Below are 22,457 nucleotides of genomic sequence, written 5' to 3' on the forward strand. Positions count from 1 at the left end.
GGGCCTAAAACTCTTCAATCTTGAGCGAAGATGAAAGAAGAAAGATTGGGGAAGATGTTACAGGTGGTGGATATAGTGTTCCATGAAACAAAATGGCAGAATTGGCCTAATTTTGGCCAGTTTGGGTGTACGGGTGCACTGCCCGACGGGAAGGTTTCTTTTTTTTTTTTTCTTTTTTTTTCTTTCCTTCTCCCTGCCTGATTGGTTCTCATTTTCCTCTCTTAAAATTGATTGGTTACCACTCCCACATGGTGGGAGTTTGAATTAATTTATAACTAAACTTTAAATAACCAATTTCAAATGTCAATAACTATATCGATATAATCTGAATTCGCAAATGGCTTTCGCCTTTGCGTTCATACCAACGAGTACTACACAAATGCACTAAGTGAATAAGTCATACGTTTCTCTCCACGTTGGCCTATGAAAGTCAAAACCTTCACCTCTAGGGCATTTTCGTAAATTCATTCTTTTAAAATTTATAAAATCGTAGAACTAGGGACAGGTTGTCACAATACGGAAGGATTTTATAATTACATAAATATGTAAAACTTTTCACTACGACAAAAATAATGATAAAATCAAAATAAGCTTGACACAAAAGATTTCTTAATTATTAACTTGATGTATACACAAATTATCAAGCAGATTATAATATCAAATGCTGACAAATTAAAAACCTTTTGATCAATGTGAAGTTCTTCTCTCCAACAAAAAAAATTACTTAAAATTCTGGGTTTGGATCTCATCCGGATATTTTTTTATCCATTTATTGTACATTGTGCAGACAGAAATTATTATAAATATTTTATTTAAAATTAAACACAAATAGTACTTAACGAAAACTTGCAGCTCGACGTATGATGAAAGGATCCTAACATAGAAAATCCAAAGAGATTCCTTGTCCCAAAATTCTATATAACCTTGGTGCAAAGATGCTATCTTTACATTAGTTGGAATATTTTAAATCAATTTGGGAAACTATTTATGAAAGAACAAAGAAATAAAATTCTTAGGACACATCATGTCGTGTACTAATTCCTTTCTTAGATCACAAAAGAAACCCTTATTTTTCTCCCCAAATATTTCGTAAATAAATCTGGAAAAAATTAACTTTTCATAGTCCACGTCAATATCGAACACCAATTGCCTTCACCGCTTCTTCAGCCTATATGCAAAAATCTCTGACTTTTCTTTGACTCACTTCACAAGCTTCCTTTGATAAATCAAAACGCTTATCTGAAAACACGCACGCACAAGCCATTGATATCTGTGTCGGTGAACGACCGTGAAAACTTTCTGGGTTTTTCGATTTCCAGAAAAAGCTTTGTGGGTTCTTCAATTTGCATAAAAAGCTATGTGGGTTTTCGATTTTTGATCTGGTTTTGAAGGAAAATCGTGTAAAGGTTGAAGCTTTTCAGTGTGAATCGATGGGAAGGAGAAGCTAGCTGAAATGGGTTCGTTGGAAAGTGGGGTCCCGTCGAAGAGGGACCCACTTGGGCGGTCTTCATCGAACGGCAGAAGCCCTTTTTTGCAGAGACCCAGATCGAAGTTTTCAAGGTTTCTGCTCCTGAAGAGGCTGGATTACCTCCAGTGGATTTGCACTGTGGCTGTGTTTCTGTTCTTTGTGGTGCTGTTCCAAATGTACTTGCCTGGTTCGGTGATTGAAAACGAAAAGTCAGAGGATTTGATGAAGAATGTGGGATGGAGTTCGGAGGATTTGAGGTTTTTGAAGGACTTGGGATTGTTGGATTTTGGGGAAGACATTAGATTTGAGCCTTCAAAGCTTTTGGAGAAATTCCAGAAGGAAGCTAGAGAGGCTAGTCTCTCTCCTGCTTTCAACAGGACGCGACAGCAACGTTTTGGGTACAGAAAACCTCAGCTTGCAATCGTAAGTATTCGATTTTTTCTGACAACTTTTCGTTGATTTCCAGATATTGTGTTTTGTTTTGGATTAGTATTTTGGGTTTGGCTTCTTGTACTTGTAATGTATTGCATGCTGGGATCTGTTGACTCATTGGGTTTTGTATGACTTAGTGCTTGCTTACTCTGTTTCTTTACTGATTATTTTCGTTTGTTGGGCCTTCTGCTTTCGTTCTTTTACTTGAAGGTTTTTGCAGATCTGTCGGTCGATTCACAACAGTTACTGATGGTGACTGTTGCAGCTGCATTGCAGGAGATTGGATACACGCTTTCGGTAATTTGACTTCGAATTTAGCAATAACATTGTAGAATACGTAGATTATATGCTGTTCTATGGGTGGTCCAGTTTTACTATTATTCCTTTGGTTGTTAGTTTGTCACCAGGGACATGCATGTCTCATGGATTAGTCTTTGCGCTATAAGTATCTACACTAATTCTGTGTTTAATACAGATTTTCTGAGGAGTATAATGTTTTGTATCATTGTGGAGTTATATGTGATGGTGTTTTGTGTCATGTTGTTTATACTGCTGCAGGTTTATTCACTTGAAGATGGTCCTGTGCATGACATTTGGAGAGGTTTAGGAGTTCCGGTCAGCATGATCCAAAACACTGATCAGCCAGAGCTTAATGTAGACTGGCTAAAGTATGTCTTCAGGCTAATTGTCTAACGCATCGTGGACTTTTTACAATTTCGTTTCAATGCAACATTGTAGAATATCTTCTCACTTCAACTAGCACATATGTTGTGTTTGATTGACACCATTTGAAGCATTATTGAAATTAATATGCACGTCATTTCTTTACATAAGGCCTTTCATGTTCTTATAATACTCATCTTTTTTATAGTTTGTATGCAACATCCTTAATCCTATTTACTTTTGGAGAGTATTTATATGCTGCATTGGGACCATATCCCATGCTCACACCACGATTCCTCTTTGTTTGAATGAATTACCAAATTCCCGCAAATATTTGAATCGTTGTTAGGATATGTAACATCACCTTGATTTCCTGGAAATTTATGTGACTTGTGACTGGATGTTACATCCGTTTTGGTTGATTTTGTTGACATTGTTTAATAAGTCAATGTAAATGAGCATGGTTCAGTTAATTAGATCTATTGACGGTTGAATCTGATCAAAACGTGTGTCTTGCAGTTATAACGGCATACTTGTGAACTCTCTTGAAGCAAAGGGCATCTTTTCTTGGTAAGATATGTAATTCAGTTGCAATAAATTTCATGATCTTCCTAATTATTAACATCATTTGAACATGTATTTTTCCATTGAAACTGCCATTTGCTTTAGTGTGTATTTCTTAATATAGTTGATGCTTTGGTGTTCTTCCCATCAGAAACTTCTCTATCAAACAACATGAATGATTTTATTTGTCGCAGTTTTCTGCAGGAGCCTTTCAAGTCTTTACCTATAATATGGACTATCCATGAACAGGCACTTGCTGCTCGATCAAGAAAGTACTCTTCAAATATGCAGATTGAACTTTTAAATGATTGGAAAAGACTCTTCAGCCGATCTGCTGTTGTTGTCTTCCCAAATCATTTTCTGCCGGTAAGATTTATTTGACAAGTGTGATTTTATAGCACTCGTTAAATTGTTGATTATCATTATATCACCAGATCATACACATGAAGAGGTTGTGTCTATACCCCTCCATGGTTCTTCTGGGACACCTGAGTGGTCATTACTTGCCTTTATATTGCCATTTTGTGGGCTCAACCCCATAGGCCATAATTTAGCAAACAAGTGTTTAACTTTATAGCACCTGTTAACTTCTTACATCTCATTCTATCACGTTATCATACGCGTGAATCGTGATTTACTGTGTCCATTTGGTCTGCTTCATGGTCCATCTGTTTGTTTTAGGGGAGAAGGAAAAGGAGTAAATCACATTCCCAACCCCCAAGGTTAACATCTATAGAAGACTTTTTTGGGTCAACATCTATAGAAGACTTTTTTGGGTCAACATCTATAGAAGACTGCTGTTAACATACGTGTAGTAAAAAGTTAGTTACTAAAAACAAGGAGGAAGGAGGTCTAGGGGTGGGGAATTTGAGGAATCAGAACGAAGAACTATTGGCTAAGTGGTTGTGGAGATTCCCAAGGGAGTCTCATTCCCTATGGCACAAGGTGATAAGAAGCAAGTATGGGCTACAAGTTAATGGATGGAATGCACTTCCTCCAAGTAGGGTTTCAAGTCGTAGCCCATGGAAAGACATTTCGAGTGGTGCTCATCAGTTTCTTAGATGTTGCAAGTTTGAGGTGGGCAATGGAGAGAGGGTGAGGTTTTGGGAGGATGGATGGTTAGCAGAGGGACCGCTGAAGGAGCAATTCCCCAGATTATTCTTATTATTGAGGAAGCATAATCATAACATCTCTAGCTTTGTGGAAGCTTCGTCAAGTTCCTTGAGTTGGAACTTTGATTTTAGGAGAAATCTGAATGAGATGGAGATAGAAGAGGCGGCCAGCTTATTACAGAAAGTGGAAGTGGTTCGCTTGTCTCCATCAAAAATGGATAACAGAAGGTGGAACCTAGAAGCTTCAGGTTTGTTCACATGCAAATCCTATCGTTCATTACTGAGCAACAATGGGATTGTGCACTATTATCCACCCTACTCTCAGATTTGGAAATCAAAAGCTCCTCCGAAGGTTAAAATACTTGTATGGCTTGTGGCCACTGGGAGTCTCAACACTTGCGACAAAATTCAAAGGAGAAACCCTCTGATGTGTTTATCCCCACATTGGTGTAGTTTATGTAAAGCTAAGGAGGAGAGTGTAAATCACATCTTTCTTCATTGCTCCTACTCGATCCAACTATGGTGGAAACTGTTTCAGGAGGTTAAAGTAAGTTGGGTCATTCCTAAAGGGTGTTTTGAGCTACTAAGCACCAATTTTAAGGCACTTGGAAAGGGGAAAAAATCCAAAGCTTTGTGGGGTTGCCTGGTATTGGCAATTTTTTGGAATATATGGCTGGAACGCAACAGAAGGATTTTTGAAGACTATACTGGAGTGGGGGCAAAAGTACTTTGGGGGAGAGTAAAATATTGGGCATCTTTTTGGGCTTCGGTTACTAAAGAGTTTAATAATTGTTCTCTATCTCAAATACTGTGGGATTTGTTAGCAGCAGTTAAGTGAGCTAGGTCTAGAATTGGCTACTGTAGCCAAATCCTATTGGGATTTTCCTTTCTAATTTGTTGGTGGACTTCTTATCCACTTCTATGTTTTTCACTATTCTTTAATAAAATTGTTTCTTCTCAAAAAAAAATTCCTCCTAGACTTCATATACGTCTTGTCATTTGGCTTAACCTCAAGGGAGTGAACAATTTACTAAAATAAATGAAGTTACACACCATATTACATTCTCAGTGTCGAGGTCAGATGTCTTATCAGTTAGGGAATGCAGTACAAATAAACAAGCACTTATTGTTGAGTGGTAACCATCATCCAATGAACCAATCATTTAAAAATTGTAGATGTGATAGTGTTAGACAATTATGACGCTTCCCTGCCCAGCTCTATCAGCGGGCCCTTTCTTTTGCAATACTTAATAAGGTCTCTCATCTGACTTATTACCCATGCCATCATTAGTTTTGGATTGTCCAAATTTCTAGAAGTTTGATTGGTTTCTTTACTTTCACAGATGATTTACTCGGTATTTGATGCTGGAAACTTTTTTGTTATTCCGGGTTCTCCTGCCGAAGCTTGCAAGGCAGATTCTCTAATGGATTCAGACAAAAATAATCTGCGTGCCAGGATGGGTTTTGAGTCTGAAGACGTTGTAATTACAATTGTGGGAAGCCAATTTTTGTATAGGGGCTTGTGGCTGGAACATTCCATTGTTCTACGGGCTGTACTACCGCTTTTGGAGGATTCCTCATTGGTTAACAATTCTTATTCTCATCTCAAAATCATTGTTTTGAATGGAGACTCAGCAAGTAACTACAGTTTGGTCGTTGAGGTGTGTAACTGAACTCTGCTTCAAACTGTTTGGAGATAGATATTTTTCTATAGGAAGCTTGAGGATATGTTATTTATGCTTCTTTTTGGTTGATCTGGTCTTAGGCCATTGCTCACAGTTTGAAGTACCCAAGTGGCATTGTGAAGCATGTAGCTGTTGATATGGATGCAGACAATGTTCTCAGTATGTCTGATGTTGTGATATATGGATCCTTCCTTGAAGAGCAATCATTTCCAGACATTTTAGTCAAAGCGATGTGCCTTGAGAAACCAATTGTTGCCCCAGATCTCTCCATGATCAGGAAACATGTATGTTTCTTAGTACTTTTTTCTTGACCTTACAAACTCGTATGTCTTGAAATGATCAAACATTATATCTTAATGAAAAATTTATAATTAAGCATTCATAACCATGAGTTCTAAATTGAACTGAAACTAAATCAGGAACAAGTGCTTGGGATGGTGTTCAATACAGATCCTTTTCACTGTTAATCTTTCTATGCTCGTCATGCATTACTCTGTATTTATCTTTTTTCCACTCAATTAGGTCAACATCCTCTTCATTTTTCTTTTATCTGGGCACATTGTCCCTTAATTCGACATGCTGGTTTTAAAGTCTCAGAAATTTGTCCCCTACCTGGCATACAAAATTAAAAAGGGGCAAACTCAAACACCATGATCGGCATACAAAATCCACTGTCACTTATAATAATGTTAAGTGGCTAAGCTTATCTGGAAACTGTAGAATTTGGCCAGGTAGAATCTATTGGCAGGGATTTGCTGAAATGTGGGGCATAAAATGTGATGCCATGTAATGATGATTGCTTACAATGCATCTCAAGCACCATGATGTGAACCTACATAATGATTCCTTTTTGTTGAATTTTGGATTGTTAAATTGTTGCATAATTTTGTTTCCAAAGAGGACTACTAATTGTAATGGCATTAACAATCAGGTTGATAATAGAGTGAATGGCTACCTTTTTCCGAAGGAAAATATTGGGGCTCTTTCGCAAATCCTTCTGCAAGTTATTTCAAAAGGAAAGTTATCACCTCTAGCTCACAGTATTGCCTCGATAGGGAGAGGTACTGCAAAAAGCCTAATGGTGTCTGAAACTGTCGAAGGATATGCTTCACTTCTCGAAAATGTTCTCATGCTTCCGTCAGAAGTTGCACTGCCCAGGGATGTTGTAAAAATCCCTCCCAAATTGAAAGAAAGATGGCAATGGCACTTATTTGAAGCAGTATCAAATTCAACATACTTAGATAGAAATTTGAGAAGTAATGCATTTTTGGATGATTTCGAGGAGCAGTACAATCGTACTCAAGAAGAGAGGTTGAATGCCACCTCTGCAACCAATTATTCATTTATATATAGTATATGGGAGGAAGAAAAATACATTCAGATGGTTAGTACCAAGAGAAGAAGAGAGGAAGAAATGGTAAGGGCTGCGCAATGGCGTTCTAGGATTCATATAGCCGACCCCACTTAGTGGGAAAAGGCTTTGTTGTTGTTGTTGTTGTTGTTGTATTGTATTGAACCGATTCATGGGCCTCCTTTATTTGCTTTTGGAGCTTTGCCCATTTATATATAGTACCCACAGTTTGAAATTTTGTGCAGTTAAAGGATAGAAGTGTTCAATCGCATGGAACATGGGAGGAAGTGTATCGAAATGCCAAAAGAATTGATCGCTCCAAGAATGATTTGCATGAAAGGGATGAAGGGGAGCTTGAAAGGACAGGCCAACCATTGTGTATATATGAACCTTACATTGGTGAGGGAACCTGGCCTTTCTTACACCTAAAATCTCTTTATCGCGGAATCGGACTGGTAAGCTCTCCAATTTGTCATTTCTTGTATTCATTTTTAGAGGCTTAGTTGAACATTATTTGGATGCGTATGTCCATTGTGATTGTTCTGTCCAAAACAAATTGATTTTAAAGGTGCATGCTACACAACCTGTGTTGCCACTTTGTTGTCAGATCCCTTGCTGTCAATTTAGTAGGGATTGTTTGTTTTAGATTTTCCTCTGACTGTTGCATAAACTAAATTCTTGTAGTCCACCAAAGGTCGAAGACCTAGGGCTGATGATGTTGAAGCACCTTCTCGTCTTCCACTTCTTAACAAACCTTATTATCGAGATGTACTTGGTGAACATGGAGCATTCTTTGCCATTGCAAACCGAATTGACCGTATACATAAGAACGCATGGATAGGGTTTCAGTCTTGGAGAATAACAGCGAGGAAGGTATTGGATCTCTCTCTCTCTGTCTCTCTCTCTCTGTCTCTCTGTACCGATCTTCCTGATGTTTATGTATTGATTGCCTTACATTTGTAGTTTGTACACATGATTTCAGCAAGCTTCCTAGCATCTGGAAATACCCATATCTATATCTTTATCTAGTCCTCTTGATCTTGTTGGAAGTTTCATAGTGAACCATAGCAGTTTATACTCGTGGCATGTTGGAAGGCCGTATTTGCTTTGTCAAAAGGCCTTGGAACCAGTAAAAGATCTAGGTTTCGTATTCCATTTTAGTTTTGCTTTTTCTGAGCAGAAGAGGTATCATATGATAACAGTATCTTAGCCATCTAGCAAGTTTCAAAATATGTTTTCTAAATTCTGTGTTTAAGCAATAAAAGTGTTGCAACATTATTGAGTACACGCATTGAGTTAATTGAATGAACTGTCTAGCTGGGGCCTTAAAAGATGATTGCATATGTACACCGTTATTAACAATAGGCATCATGTGTGTGCAAACCAGTTGCGTATGTATGATGGGCTAGGAAGCCTAGGGTATTTCATCTCGTCATGTCAATGACTAATGTTGTTACTTGCACTTACAAATGTTATACAAGTCACGTCGCTTTAAAATAAAATCCACATAGAAGAAAAGTAACAACAAATGAATTGTATGATAACGTTCTCTTCTGATAAATAAATTAAGCAGCATGTGCACTGAATAGTTGTGGCTAGTATAACCACTTTTGGGGTATTCTTGGATCTCAGTCTCCAAATGAAAAGGAGAATGGAAAGCGACTAAACAAAAAAATGAATTCTTTTCATCTTTCTGCCCATTCTTTTATATATGATCCTTTATATCTAACATGGGGAATGGGGACTGGAACAGGCTTCGTTATCTGGAATAGCTGAAAATGAATTGTTAGAAGCTATTCAAACACGAAGGCATGGAGACACACTCTACTTTTGGGCACGCATGGATGATGATCCACGAAATCCTCTGAAACAAGATTTTTGGTCATTCTGTGATGGTATAAATGCTGGAAATTGCAAGTAAGATTGGTGATCCTTTATTTGATTCTTGTCATTAATACTTTCGCGGAACCTTCCCTTTCTCTCTCAAATGTGAGTTAGATTTTGACTTAATTTTTCCACATGGTAAATTGAAGGTTTGCTTTTTCGGAGGCTCTTAAAAGGATGTATGGCGTAAACTACAATTTGGAATTTATACCGCCCATGCCTGTGGATGGGGACACGTGGTCTGTCATGCATAGCTGGGCTTTGCCAACGAAGTCCTTCCTAGAGTTTGTAATGTTTTCTAGGTAAGAAATATTGCACTTGTTGGCGTCTATTCAGAAATGATGTACCATACAATCTACTGTGAAAGCTATTCTTTAAATGTTAACATGAACTTGTGGGTGTGCAGAATGTTTGGAGATGCAATGGATGCACAAATGTATGATGAACACCATTCAAGTGGCCGCTGTTATTTGAGTTTGTCAAAAGTAATTTGCTTGTACTTGAATAATATTCTTCTACTGATAAAATTTTGATTTTGTTTTGCTGTATTGTACTTATGTGTGCATCTGCAAATTGTAGGACAAACATTGCTATTCACGGCTTCTTGAGTTACTCATAAATGTTTGGGCGTACCACAGTGCGAGGCGGATGGTATATGTGCACCCTGAGACTGGTGTGATGCAGGAGCAACATAGGTTCAAGAGCAGGAAAGGTCATATGTGGATCAAATGGTTCTCATACTCCACCCTAAAGAGCATGGACGAGGACTTGGCGGAGGAATCAGATCTTGAGCACCCCACAAGGCGGTGGTTGTGGCCATCAACAGGCGAGGTCTTCTGGCAAGGTATCTATGAAAAAGAGAGACATTTACGGCATAAGGAGAAAGAGAATAGGAGGAAGAAAAGTAAGGAAAAAATAAACAGAATAAGGAGGCGAACGCATCAAAAAGCAATCGGGAAGTATGTAAAGCCCCCACCAGAAGCCACAGATGGTACGAACATAACAATTGTTACGAGGATTTAATGGTCGAATTTGATTTTTACGGATTAGGAACTCCGGAAGTAGGAGCTTAATTTGATTATTCTTTTTCTCGTTGCCCTCTAGTTTTAATTTTTGTGAGGAAGGGTGTACTTAGTTGTAATGTGCATGAGGTTTTGTATGTAAAAAAGAAAATGCACCCTTTGTTCTGGTCATTACTGTCGACGAGTGGCGGTAAATTTGTCAAAGTTTTTCTTTTTCTTTCTCCAATTCCGTTTGTTCATTCTCGGTACATTTTTAACAAGAACGGTCGGTAAATACGACAAGGGTGAAGTTGAATTTTTTATTATTTCTGATGCAATTTTCAACACGAAAGATTTTTTATTTTTTTTTTTTGTCAAACGATAAATTTTGTTAGATTAGATGTTAGATTAGCCACTCATGCTGTTATGCAAGGGTTCAACACTTTTCTACCACTGTGATAAGGGGTCATTTGCGACACGAAAGATGCTTCAAGCACATCTTTTGTTATTCTTTTCTTCCCCCAAGTTCTCACTCATGTCTCAGACTTCATTTGTATGCATGCCATTATTTATTGTAATCAAATCAACGGAGTATGAAATGACAAAACTAAAACGGACAAAAGTAGCACAATACAACCAACTCATATCACTAAAATTGAGCTTGCTTGTATGAAGCTCACAAAACCTAAAACCGGCACCCTTACTTTGCATTGCATCCCACAAGCTTCTCACACATCTCTCTATTTCTAGCCACTGTATCAAATTAAATCAAACGAAAACAACAGAATGAATAAACAGAGGTGTGTGAGAAACTAAAATTGATGTGTGTTTACCGTTTCCCTATATATTGTCGAATAATTGCCACAATTTTGTAGTTCAATAATTACACCAAAACCAGAGCTGCAATGTAGTTCAAACTCTGAATAAATGTTGGTTCGGAAAACAAAGTTTTAATAGTTTGTTAGGATAATGTGTTTGGTTAAATAATAAAACAAATTAAAATGTACTATACTATTATTTGCATACTAGTAATTGACCCGATTTTACTGTTTTTGTTTCGATTGAATATGAATTACGCTGTCTCAATTCGTCTACCATTTCGTCTCAATCACGCTACAAAGATATGTATATTGACAAGTAAACTACAAGCTGAGGCAACAAGTGACGAACAAATCAAAGTTTTGACAATGCAAGTGGGAATGTATTAACTTGACTTGGTAATTTATTGTTTTGAAATTATTAGATAACAACACACAATAATTCACCGACTTGCAACTTTTGATGGTTTCTTAAGTTATCAGTGTTCTACTTCTCAGACAAAATTTGGATAGTTACACTTTGACTGCGTCATCCGTAAGTCTCACATATGCATGAGACCTCCTGTATTTTGGTCCCATCCAGTGTGAGAAATTCACCAGTAGCGCAGCACTATGAAGTTTCTCACCTACTTGTCCAGTTCTTCTGTCATTTTGTCACAAACAAACTACAACGAATTGGATACACTTCGCCAATAAACACACGTAAAAAAACGTGTTAACCTAAAAAATATTCAAGTGTCATCAGATGAGTGGTCAAAACCAATTATATTCGGCAAAATCTGATGGAATTTATGGTTCAATTTGCTTGATTCAAAACTAAGGAGCCACATTGCATTCACTGTTAGCAGCAGCAGATCCAACATTCCATAAGTAGGTAGCAATGGACATTTGCATTTTGATTTTTTTTTATTTTATTTTATTTTTTTTGCTAGGACATTTGCATTTTGATTTAGTATTTGAAAAGAATTTGTTTATTTTTAACTTTGTATAACCATTTTAGAAGACGTATTTGAACGCAAGCTTGCAAAAAACAAGAAAAAAATACAAGAAAACTTTGAATACCTTGTTGATTTGCCATACAAATGATTTGGTATTTGAAAATGTAAACTGACATAAGCTGAAACCACCCGTACGGTTTTAATAATAAATTTAAGCAAAACAGCACCAAATCGAACCGCTGATATTTTCTAATTCCGGTTCTAGTTTGAGGGCCGAACCGCATCGCGCCCACCCCTACTTTCAACTCAGATCTCGGCTCCTCAAATAGTTTTCTAACTCTTGTTGCTGAAAAACACTCATCCTCCGAAATTTGAGCTCTACAATTCTTTTCATATCTACCGCATTACCAGCTAAACCAACCATTCTCCGTGCATTTGAAGTACGCAACTTCATAAAGGCCGTTCTTGTCAAACTATATTTACAGGAAGGTGTCTTAAAATTATGTTATAATCCCTGCTTTTGTTGTGGGATGCATCATGGTTATGCTATTTGTGGCTGCACACTCGCATTAGACAAATCGAAAAACGGATATAATTACTACAGTTCAGAGTTTCACAAGTAAAATCATAACACTAACACTGCTACAAGTGCACTTCGATTTCTTCTCTTATAACTGTAATAAAGAAATGTTAGAAACGTTTACAGGTTCCTATGAAGAAAATTCACCTAACCCAAAAGTGCGCAATTCCGCCTTGATGAACTGCATTGTTCAGAATCGGAGTAGAACCAGTCTTCGCTTTGTAGAGGTCACACGCCAATCATCAAAACCTTGGAGCTGCAACAAAACAAAATGTTTTATGTTACCTCAAGTAAACTAGTTACATTTCGAAAAACCGGCCATAAGATTCACATTAGATTTGTTCTAAAAACACTTCAGTGTCAACATTAATAAATAATAACACAAGCCCATAAACTTTCCGAACAACTCAACCTGGTTAAAAACCTTGCAATTAACAATACTTATGTGAGTTTTTGGTATCCAAGCCTACCTCCACCTATGGTTGCTTCTGGCAACCGCTCAATTGAATACTTGTGTTGAGTGATGTACATGATTGGCACACCAGGGACCTACACTTAAACAAGCAAAGTTATGGAGTTGTTAAATTAAAGTTGTAGCGTCGCTTAAAATGGTTCTAAATTGTTATTCCACCTTTCGGATCCTTCTCTTTAAATCTCGATCGCATGTAGCAACAATGTAGCATTTGTGCTGTACCCAACAACAAGGTCAGTCAATGTCAGTCATAAGAATGCATCAGAAAATTTTGATAAGCAGCAACTGGAATCAACAAAGGACCACAATCTGGCTGGTAAATTTTTCCAGAAATGTTAACAAGAAGAGAGAGATAGACAGAACAGACAATCAAATGATGCACATTCACTCTATGCAAAGTGTAACTTTGAAATATAAAAATATAGTCTTTATCGAACTGCTTCAGAAGAGAAAATATGCATTTTTTGTTTCGAAAGCCATCTAACTTTTAATATACCTTTTACAATCCAAGAAAGAAGAAATTGCTGAAAGTTGAGCTACGGCAACTTTGGTAGGGATAAATCAAGAAAAGTTCAACCAATCTAGTTTAGATAGCAACTACTTATTATACTGACTATAATACAACGTGACAGCCTTAAAGACTCTACTTCATCCCAACTTCCCCAATTCCTGACTAGAAAGAGGGGTAAAGACTCCAAAGAGCAAAACAGGAAAGTGCAGTTACTGATTGTAAATTGTACCTGGGTAACTCTTTCAACAATACAGTCATCAGCATAGGTTCCTTTATGAGTGCAGAGTAGTCTCTCAAAACGAGGATCCTTAGCAATCCTGTCAGAACAGAATAATTTTTTGTTAGTAACGCAATCTTTTGGAGAACTGAAGAGCATAAATTATTAATGCACATAATATATCAGTTATCTTAGAACCTGACAAACAGGAAAAAAAATCATAATCGAATTATTAGAAAATGTAAAAGGACATAGTATAAAATGAGTAACAGGGCAATGAACATAGATATTAGTGCAGCTCATGCAGATGCACATCCAACAACTTCAAACCTTCTAACAATGAAATAAAAGAGGTACCAAAGTTCGGAACATACCTCAGAGCCACACGATATTTCTGACCTAATTTCTCAAGCTCTGCCATTACACAATCCGTGATACAAGGAGTGCCTGCCAATTCAGAAGAGAAACAGATTGTTTAAAAAAAAACAAAATATTACCAAAAGGATATGTAAGCTACCAATAGAGCAGCATTTGCAATCAAGACGTGGTACAGATTTCTCGTAATGAAAATCAGCATTCAAAACCAATTTATCCAAGGAGACTGAAAATTTATACAAGTGAATAAACGAGTGATTTAAGACTCACACTTTGCGTACAAGCAATCCATCATTCCTTTCTCCAAATCCAACTGCACAAAGTGAAGGAGAAAAACAGTCAACTATGACCACTACAGATAATTTCTAAGTTCTAACCGATACCTTTAACTCATCAAAAGAGCAAAATGTGATTAAACTTACTGAAAAAGTCCACCATGTATCAAGATTTTCAACCATAAACACGCAGATGTATAGAAAAACTTCCGTTGCAAATCAAAACATAATTTTAGTAAAACGATTAAATGTATAATGTCAACAATTAGTATTTAAACACTAACCTTATTCTGGATAGAGAAATTGATGAAGTTGGTATCAACCAAAACCCGATAAGGCGGTCCCAAAGCAGTGTTGTGTTTAAAGAACAGCGCGGAAGAAACATTTGGCCTAAATCACAAGACCAAACTAATTATGCTAAACAACTAAACCTCTAATTAAAAAAATTAAATTAAACATTAAGCTCAAGGAAAAACTTACACATTTCTGGGTAGCTTTTCTTTCGTGAGATCCTTCTTGTTCGGATTCAAAACCGCCTCTTTGTAGCTGAATTCAAAACACATAGCAAAAATCAAATAAAATTCCAAATTTTTATGCAGAAAATTGAAGAAATAAACACAAATAAGAAATAAATTATGAAAAGTGTTTACCTTTTAATTGCTTTGGAGGTGACCACCTTCTTCATGACTGCAAATTTCGGGCCTTTTTTAGCTCTCCCCATCTTTCGAATCACAGAGACAACCAAAGTTTACAGATAGTGCAAAAACCCTAAACCCTATTTTTATAGTGTTCTCGGAAAAAACCCTATTAAAAGCGAATAGAGGCAACAATCGGTTAGTCATGGAGGGAGAAATAAGGAGATGACAAAACCAAACGAAACACTCGCTTGGGTATAGTGTTCTTTGAAAAAACCCTATTAAAAGTAGACCTGGCATTCCTGTCATGTTTTCCGTGTTCGTGTCGTTTTTGTGTCATACCAAATATCTTAATGGGTCGTGTCGTGTAATACCCGTTAAACTAAACGAGTAAAATGACCCGACCCGTTACCCGTTAAGGAAAATATATTTTAAACCTATAAATAATCAAATGAAAAACATAATACTTTTTTTGAGTGAAAAAAAGGTTGCACACCTAGTGGGACTCAAACCCACAATCGCTTGTTTAGAACCAAAACACAAATCAGTCTTCTAGCCGTGCAAGAATGGTGCAGGCTTCCAAGCAGTTCAAAGAACCATTTTATCAGCAATTCACAAGCAGTTCAAAGAAATATAGCAGAATCAACATACATGTGGGAGCAATATCTTTCACCACCATAAAAGCAAAGGCAGCAAAATGACTCAAAAATTAACAAGCAACAGAACAGATCATTTTAGAGACAGAATAGTAGTATTAACAAACTCGTCTAACCCACCAATTAAAAGCAAGCTTCCTTCCCATCTACTCTGTCATTACTATACATATATGCAATCTGAGTAATCAGTACTAAGTACTCTAACATATGCTTCATTCCACACACACACACACACACACACACACACACACACACATATATGTATTTATGTATGTATATCATGTCAGTGGAGAGTATAAGCATACTAAAAGTATAAACACTGATTACCAGATTACCTCAAAAAGTATATATGCTTGTATATCATGCTTCTTTAACAATACACATATCCATACATATATATGCAGTAGAAAAGGTACTTAATATTCTTACAAATCTGCCTCAAAAATTAACAACTTAAAACTTAAAAGCAACGTCGCTAAAAAAAATTAAAAAAAATCTTAAAAGCAACAAAACGCATTTTGGGCTGTGCCAAATCCAGTTCTCAAATCCCATTCTTGAGAATTAAGCTGGTCATGCCAGGCCAAGGCCATTGGTATAAGAGTTATCTTTGGGCTGTGACAACATTTAGACGGAAAGAGACGAAAAGAATCTATCAGTTATCTCTGTATAATGTATTTATATGAATCATACAAATTCATTCATTAATTTCGTTTGAATGAATTATTGCATTCATATTTCTTCTCCAAGTTGCCGACGTCGAGGAGTGACATCGAAGGATGGACATCTAATCCTAAACTCAGATTAACAGTTGCAGACTCATTTTCATGCTGTATGGTACTTGGCATCATCAGGAATAGTTTCTATGGAAGCAGTAACGGAACTTATTCACGAAATAGCCAAAGTCTTACATATTTTTCATCCAAGTAAATAGCCAAATTAAGAGGCAAAATCGAACCTGGAGTGGAATCTGGAGAATGCAGAGATGTAGTGACGACTAGAGCAGAGATGACAAGAATTATTCCGTCCAGGCGTCCACTGCACGAGGGAGGAGAAAAGAGATACTGAGAGAGGCTACCAGAAGAACATACCGCGGGAGAGAGGGGCTAGGAAGAACAGACGGCGGGTGGGAAAGAGAGGGTTACAGGAGTGGGAAGGGAGAAAGGGAATTTAGGGTTTTCGTTTTGATCAGATGGGTAAATTGGAAAATATGAGGGGGTTTTTTTGTACAAAAAAAGTTCTAATAATACAAGTGAAATATAATCTAACGGTACAGATTTACTCTCATTTATCTTACGATTGTTATTTAAGTAAAGTCTTTAATAGTTTTTTAATTAATGTAGAAGTGTAAAAAATATAGAAAAAATATATAAACGCTTGTAATGACAAGTTTTGCAACTTTCGTGAAGAGCTTAACTTCGAAATTCGCCACTATAATCATATAAATCATAGATCAAAATTTAACCGTTGATTGTTGTTTACATTTTCGCTTCATTTTTCTCATCAAATTTTGTTTTTTCAGATTTTCTTTTTTGAAAACATGATCTATTAGAGGATGTATGAAGATGAACGGTTTGGATCGTTCAGCGTTTTACGGTTAATGAAAATATTGCTTGATGTTTATATAGTTTATACAAACTACATGACATCAACTTGTATTTCAGTTAACCGTAAATATCGAAACATGATATCAAAGATCTAAACCGTTCATCTTCTTACATCCGCCAGATGATCATGTTTTAAAAAAAGAAAATTTTAAAAATGAAATTCAGTAAGAAGAATAAAACGTAATTGACAATCGACGGTTAAATATAAATTTAAGGTTTATGGATTATAGTGTTAGATTTTGAAGCTGACCCCTTCATAAAAGTTGTAAAGCTTGTCATTATGAGTGATTGTATTTTTTTTTTTTTTACATTTTTTACACTTCTACAATAATTATTATTAATTTTACCCTCAAATAAAAAACATTATTCATGAGAGTTTGGAGGATTTTAAAAATCTAAACGATGATGTAAGTGTAACCATTATCTACTCATGGAGGAATAATGATGTATCACGAGTGTTTATATATTCTTTCACATTTTTCATACTTATATGTATGTCCTTTTAGTTCTTGCCTATATAAATACTATACTAGTTTATTTTAATTTTGGACAACAACATGTTAAGTAAAATTTATCTTGGTAATAATAACAAGGAACTCTCATAATAAAAATAAAAAATGACTAAAACTTTTTTTTTTAACTTATATTATATATAATCATAATAATAATACAAAACTATATATTTAATATAGAATATATTATATATTAATATGGCTATTGTATTTTATAATAAATCTTTTAGTAATTAAACTTTAAAATTGTCAAAATAATTTTTTTCTTAACGGGTTACCCACGTGTTACCCGCGTGTATACCCGTTATTAACGGGTCACCCGATAATGACCCGATTAGTTATCGTGTTGACCCGAAACCTGTTATTTTCGTGTCGTGTCAAAAATTGTCGGGTCCAATTAAAAGCGACGAATAGAGGCAGCAGTCGATTAGTTAGGGAGGGAGAAATAAGGAGATGACGAAACGAAACGAAACACTCGCTTGTTCCCAAGCCTCCTTTGGGTTTAAACCTAAGACGCTAATGTGGGCTTGGACTTCAATGGTGAGTTATTCGTTGGATCGTTTGGTCTTAAAGACAAGTCACGCCTCTCTCTCTATAAGATCGTTTTCAAACAAACATAGCGTCATTCAAAATTTTAGTCTTATAGGAAATTATTTTTAAATAAACTCATACACCATCGTTTGGTCTTAAAAACAAGTCACGCCTCTCTCTGCATAAGACTATCTTCAAACATAGCATCGTTCAAAATTAACCCTCGCTGCATATGTCAACACTATTCTCGAATCAACTAATGTGCCTCGGTTGTGTGATGTGCTAAAGATTGCTGGATCGATAGGCAACATCTTTCCATTCACAGCTATGCTCTGAAGATGTACGTTATAATTCCTAAAAAACCAATTAGGAGTTAGTTAATTTAGTTAGAGGAAAAAACTTAATCACACAAAATAAATTCATATAAAATAAAGACTTACATTGCTGGGACGAGTGGATTATAAACCATCCTCGGGTCTATTATCTCCCCAAGAGCAAGTACGCCCCCTCCATTGCCATCTTTCCTCAGACAATGGAAGAAGATATTTGGGGCTAACCCCCGAGATGACAACTGCAAAATAATGCATCTCCTGGGCCAAACCCAAGTATGCCATTGTATGGGCTCCACCTGATAATGCCAGACTCATGGGTAGTACACCTATTTCCAAGACAGCACCCAAGGGAAGTATTAAGCGTCAATAAACTAGAAAATGTATGATGGTTGTCAAAAAATAAAAATAAATTTAAAATATTTTCCCAAAAATAATTGATTCAGAAGAGGTAAATTGCTGGGTAATCATGTCAAAATGTATTTTATCATAAACATAATACCCGACAACCTCATCTCCATCTCTGTAAGTGATATTGTAAGTGCACTGGTTGCTATGAAGATAGCATAAACCAATGCACAGTTGGTGTGAGCAACCGATCGTCCCGGCAGTCCATGAGCTACCACGGTCATAAGTAGTGAACGGAACCTATGAAACATAAACGAAACGAATTCCACGTCACGTCGCTACTGGTGTCGAACAACAACTCAAACTCTCTCAGCGAAAGCCCAACATTACTTTCGTCACATAAAACCTACATATTCAAACATTAGCTACTATACATAAAAATTGAAGACGAACAACTAGAGTGAAAAATTAACTAAAAATGCTTAATTAAGGAGCAGAAAACTAAGTGCACCAACAGTCATATGAACAATTAATATGTACTAGCATAATGCAACCGGTTGGATCACGGATTGAGGAATGCTGAGCAACTGGTTTAACTTCAGCTTTTAAAATTAACCAACGTTATGAACGCCAAGAGAAGGATAACGAGTGGGGACTACCGGCCGTAGAGGAAGAACAACGGCAGGCCCTCAATAGACCATGGATATCACGACCTCCACCAATGTTATGAACGCCAAGAGCAGCAATGAAGCCATGGAAAACACTCAAACATATAGATAAAGAGAGATTTGTTTTAAATATATTGGGTCCTTCCGCTTGAACGCCTCCTCTCAGAGAGAGAGAGAGTGTATGTGTGTGGTTAGTGACTCAATCGATCAAAATAGGGGGAGAAAGAGTGTGAGTGAGAGAGAGTGTGGTTAGTGACTCAGACGATAAGAGGGAGGGAGGGAGGGAGAGGTTAACAATTGTGGATTCTATAAATTGTCAAATAATTATTGGTCTCAAGATTCTCAACGTTGAAGAAAATAAAGTTTACTACAATTTCATGAGCAACTTACATAAAACGAGTCATTATAAGGTGGTATCTCGATCTAATAATACATTATATATTGATGTTAACACTTGCATATTCCATTTTATAGGAATGAAACGTCTTGATAACGGTGAATACATTCATGTATGTCTTCTTGCACATTTGGTGCTTAATTCAGTTGTAGATTTTACTTTGTGTGCCTTATGTCCTTAAATCTTGGATTTTATAATATGGGATTATGTGTCTAAAAAAATGAGTTTGAATTCTTTGATAGTCCAACATACAAAGTAAATTCAAATTTTTATACTGTTCGACTTCTTAAAATCCATTTGTAGCGTTCAATTTTTTGAACTACATAATAGTCCGGGCTATTGAAAAAAATTATTGCAAACAAATTCATTTACTTTTAACACTTTGACTAATCTTGTTTGTACCATACTTGACCAATCCTGAAACTACTGAGTACCGGTCAACGTTATACCGTCAAGGACCCAGAAGAGTTTCCCTCCAACCAGGAGGCCAATCATAGCGCGACACATGTCGACATCAGAAGCCAATCATAGCGCGACACATGTCAACATCAGAAGCCAATCACAACACGACACGTGTCAATGTCAGAATGAAATTAGAAACTATCTTCTATAAATAGAGATCATTCTCTCACAATATTTCCTAATGTCATTTGTACTAAATCATTCACTAGTACTCACTAAAGGAGAGCTTGAACCTATGTACTTGTTTAAACCCTTCACAGTTAATGAGAACTCCTCTACTTCGTGGACGTAACCAATCTGGGTGAACCACGTACATCTTATGTTTGCTTCCCTGTCCCTCTCCATTTACTTACTTATCCACACCAGTGACCGGAGCAATCTAGCGAAGGTCACAAACTTAACATTTTCTGTTGTACCAAAGTTCCCACTGATTTTGTGCATCAACATTTGGCGCCGCATGTGGGAACGACACTTATTCTCACTCTCTTTAGCTTTGTTAAGCTGGTTTCCACCATTCGTACACTCTCTTTTGACCAGGCATCCCTCTCCAACATGGGGAGCGAAGGAAGCCACAGCACGCAGAATGACACCCCTCTTGCACTTGGTGCGAAGCAACGAAAGAATGAAGGAAAAAGGGTTGCTTTTCAAGCTAAAGTCGATGAGCTAGAAGCTCAGAACAACAAGATAGTAATGAAGAACGAGGTTCTCCAGGAGCAGTATGAGAAGCTCTTTGAGACGCTTCATGAAACTAGGCATACTCAAACACGCGAGCTCGTTACCCATGTGGACATCAACCATCATTTGGGTGCCCCCCAACACGGAGGGTCGCCTTCCTTAGACATGGGTATTCCTGGTGAGGAGCGAGCTAATCATCAAAATATTGATCAACATGAGACTTCTCTCAACCCAGCCGCTTCGACCCGAAGTAGGAGAAGTGGAGGAAGACACCTCCTTACAGAAGGAGTGGAATGATCGAAAGCCATCTTTCGCAACTGTCGAGATTTCCTAAAGCAATGTCGACACAATCCCATCCATGTAAGCTCGAAGGTCAATGATCCAAGGGTCTCTGAAAGACTCGGTCCCCTCCCATGTCCCAGGCCAACTACCAATTTGGGGAAGGGGCAACAAGTCCTAGAGAAACACGAAGGTATAGAGGACTCAGAGATGTTCCGACAGACATACCTTGGAAGTCAGTACGGCGAGTCCAGGGAAAAATCACATGCTCTTGATTAAACCTTCATACTTCCAAGAGGATATGGAGATTTACGAAATAAAGCTCCAGTGGTACATGACTCCACTCAGAACCCTCTTGTCCTACAGCTTCTTAAGGAAGTAAACAAGTTGAAGGCCGAACGACAAGCTGAGATACCTGATTGGAATCAACCTAGGCCTGGCCCTCTTACAAGGAGGATCATCGACACCCCCTTCAAGCGAAGACAAAACAAAAGCTTGGTTTACAACTCTATACTGGAAGGGAGGACCTAATTGAACACTTTAACCTCTTTGAGTCCACCATGGCATATCAGATGCACGTCGACGAAAAATGATGTCTTCTCTTCCCCTCCACCCTCTCTGGCGGAGCTCTAAATTGGTATTGTCGTCTTCCACCTAAGACAGTAGACTCATTTGAGGAACTAAGGAAACTGTTTGTCTCTCAACATATCTTCCAGACCAATCGCTTGCATTCTGTAGATGACTTGTACACTATTCGTCAGAAGCCGGACGAGTCACTACGAGAGTATGCCGGTCGTTTCAGCCATGAGTATTCTTGTTGCGCTGAGGCAGATGACAAGATTGCCCTCAAGGCCTTCACGGCAGGCCTACGTGATTGTTTCTTCAAGTACATGATCAATGCCAACACTTGGAAGACTTACTCTGAGGTGATGGCACGGGCTTACAACCATGCCTCCGCCGAGGCAAGGACATATCAAGGGAAACCCCCCCCACAACCACCCTTTATCAGCAAGTA

General features: G+C 37.3%; 2 protein-coding genes across 3 annotated transcripts; one reads left to right on the forward strand and one right to left on the reverse strand.

The window, feature by feature from the left end:
• Positions 1-1,122: 1,122 nt before the first annotated feature.
• LOC103407019 (uncharacterized) lies at positions 1,123-10,486 on the forward strand. The gene is made up of 14 exons (XM_008346010.4): positions 1,123-1,891; positions 2,111-2,197; positions 2,459-2,568; positions 3,083-3,133; positions 3,322-3,493; positions 5,583-5,900; positions 6,005-6,208; positions 6,856-7,341; positions 7,521-7,730; positions 7,960-8,148; positions 9,029-9,192; positions 9,309-9,461; positions 9,566-9,644; positions 9,739-10,486. Exons 1-14 carry the CDS (start codon positions 1,454-1,456, stop codon positions 10,180-10,182), a joined length of 3,105 nt encoding a protein of 1,034 aa, XP_008344232.2. The 5' UTR covers positions 1,123-1,453; the 3' UTR covers positions 10,183-10,486.
• A 1,999-nt stretch (positions 10,487-12,485) lies between these two features.
• Positions 12,486-16,866, reverse strand: LOC103417608 (uncharacterized). 2 transcript variants are annotated; one of them, XM_008355779.4, is made up of 10 exons: positions 16,593-16,866; positions 14,997-15,150; positions 14,827-14,892; positions 14,631-14,736; positions 14,342-14,384; positions 14,071-14,143; positions 13,709-13,796; positions 13,128-13,184; positions 12,967-13,045; positions 12,486-12,752 (listed from the first exon to the last, which is right to left on the reverse strand). In XM_008355779.4, the coding sequence occupies exons 2-10, from the start codon at positions 15,065-15,067 to the stop codon at positions 12,739-12,741; spliced, it is 597 nt and encodes a 198-aa protein (XP_008354001.2). In that variant the 5' UTR covers positions 15,068-15,150; positions 16,593-16,866; the 3' UTR covers positions 12,486-12,738. The 2 variants fall into 2 exon arrangements, with proteins under 2 accessions (XP_008354001.2, XP_070674116.1); XM_070818015.1 differs by having other exon boundaries at positions 14,997-15,067; positions 16,593-16,846.
• Positions 16,867-22,457: the final 5,591 nt, after the last annotated feature.

This window comes from Malus domestica, chromosome 01 (assembly GCF_042453785.1).
Source record: "Malus domestica chromosome 01, GDT2T_hap1".
Classification (NCBI taxonomy): domain Eukaryota; kingdom Viridiplantae; phylum Streptophyta; class Magnoliopsida; order Rosales; family Rosaceae; genus Malus; species Malus domestica.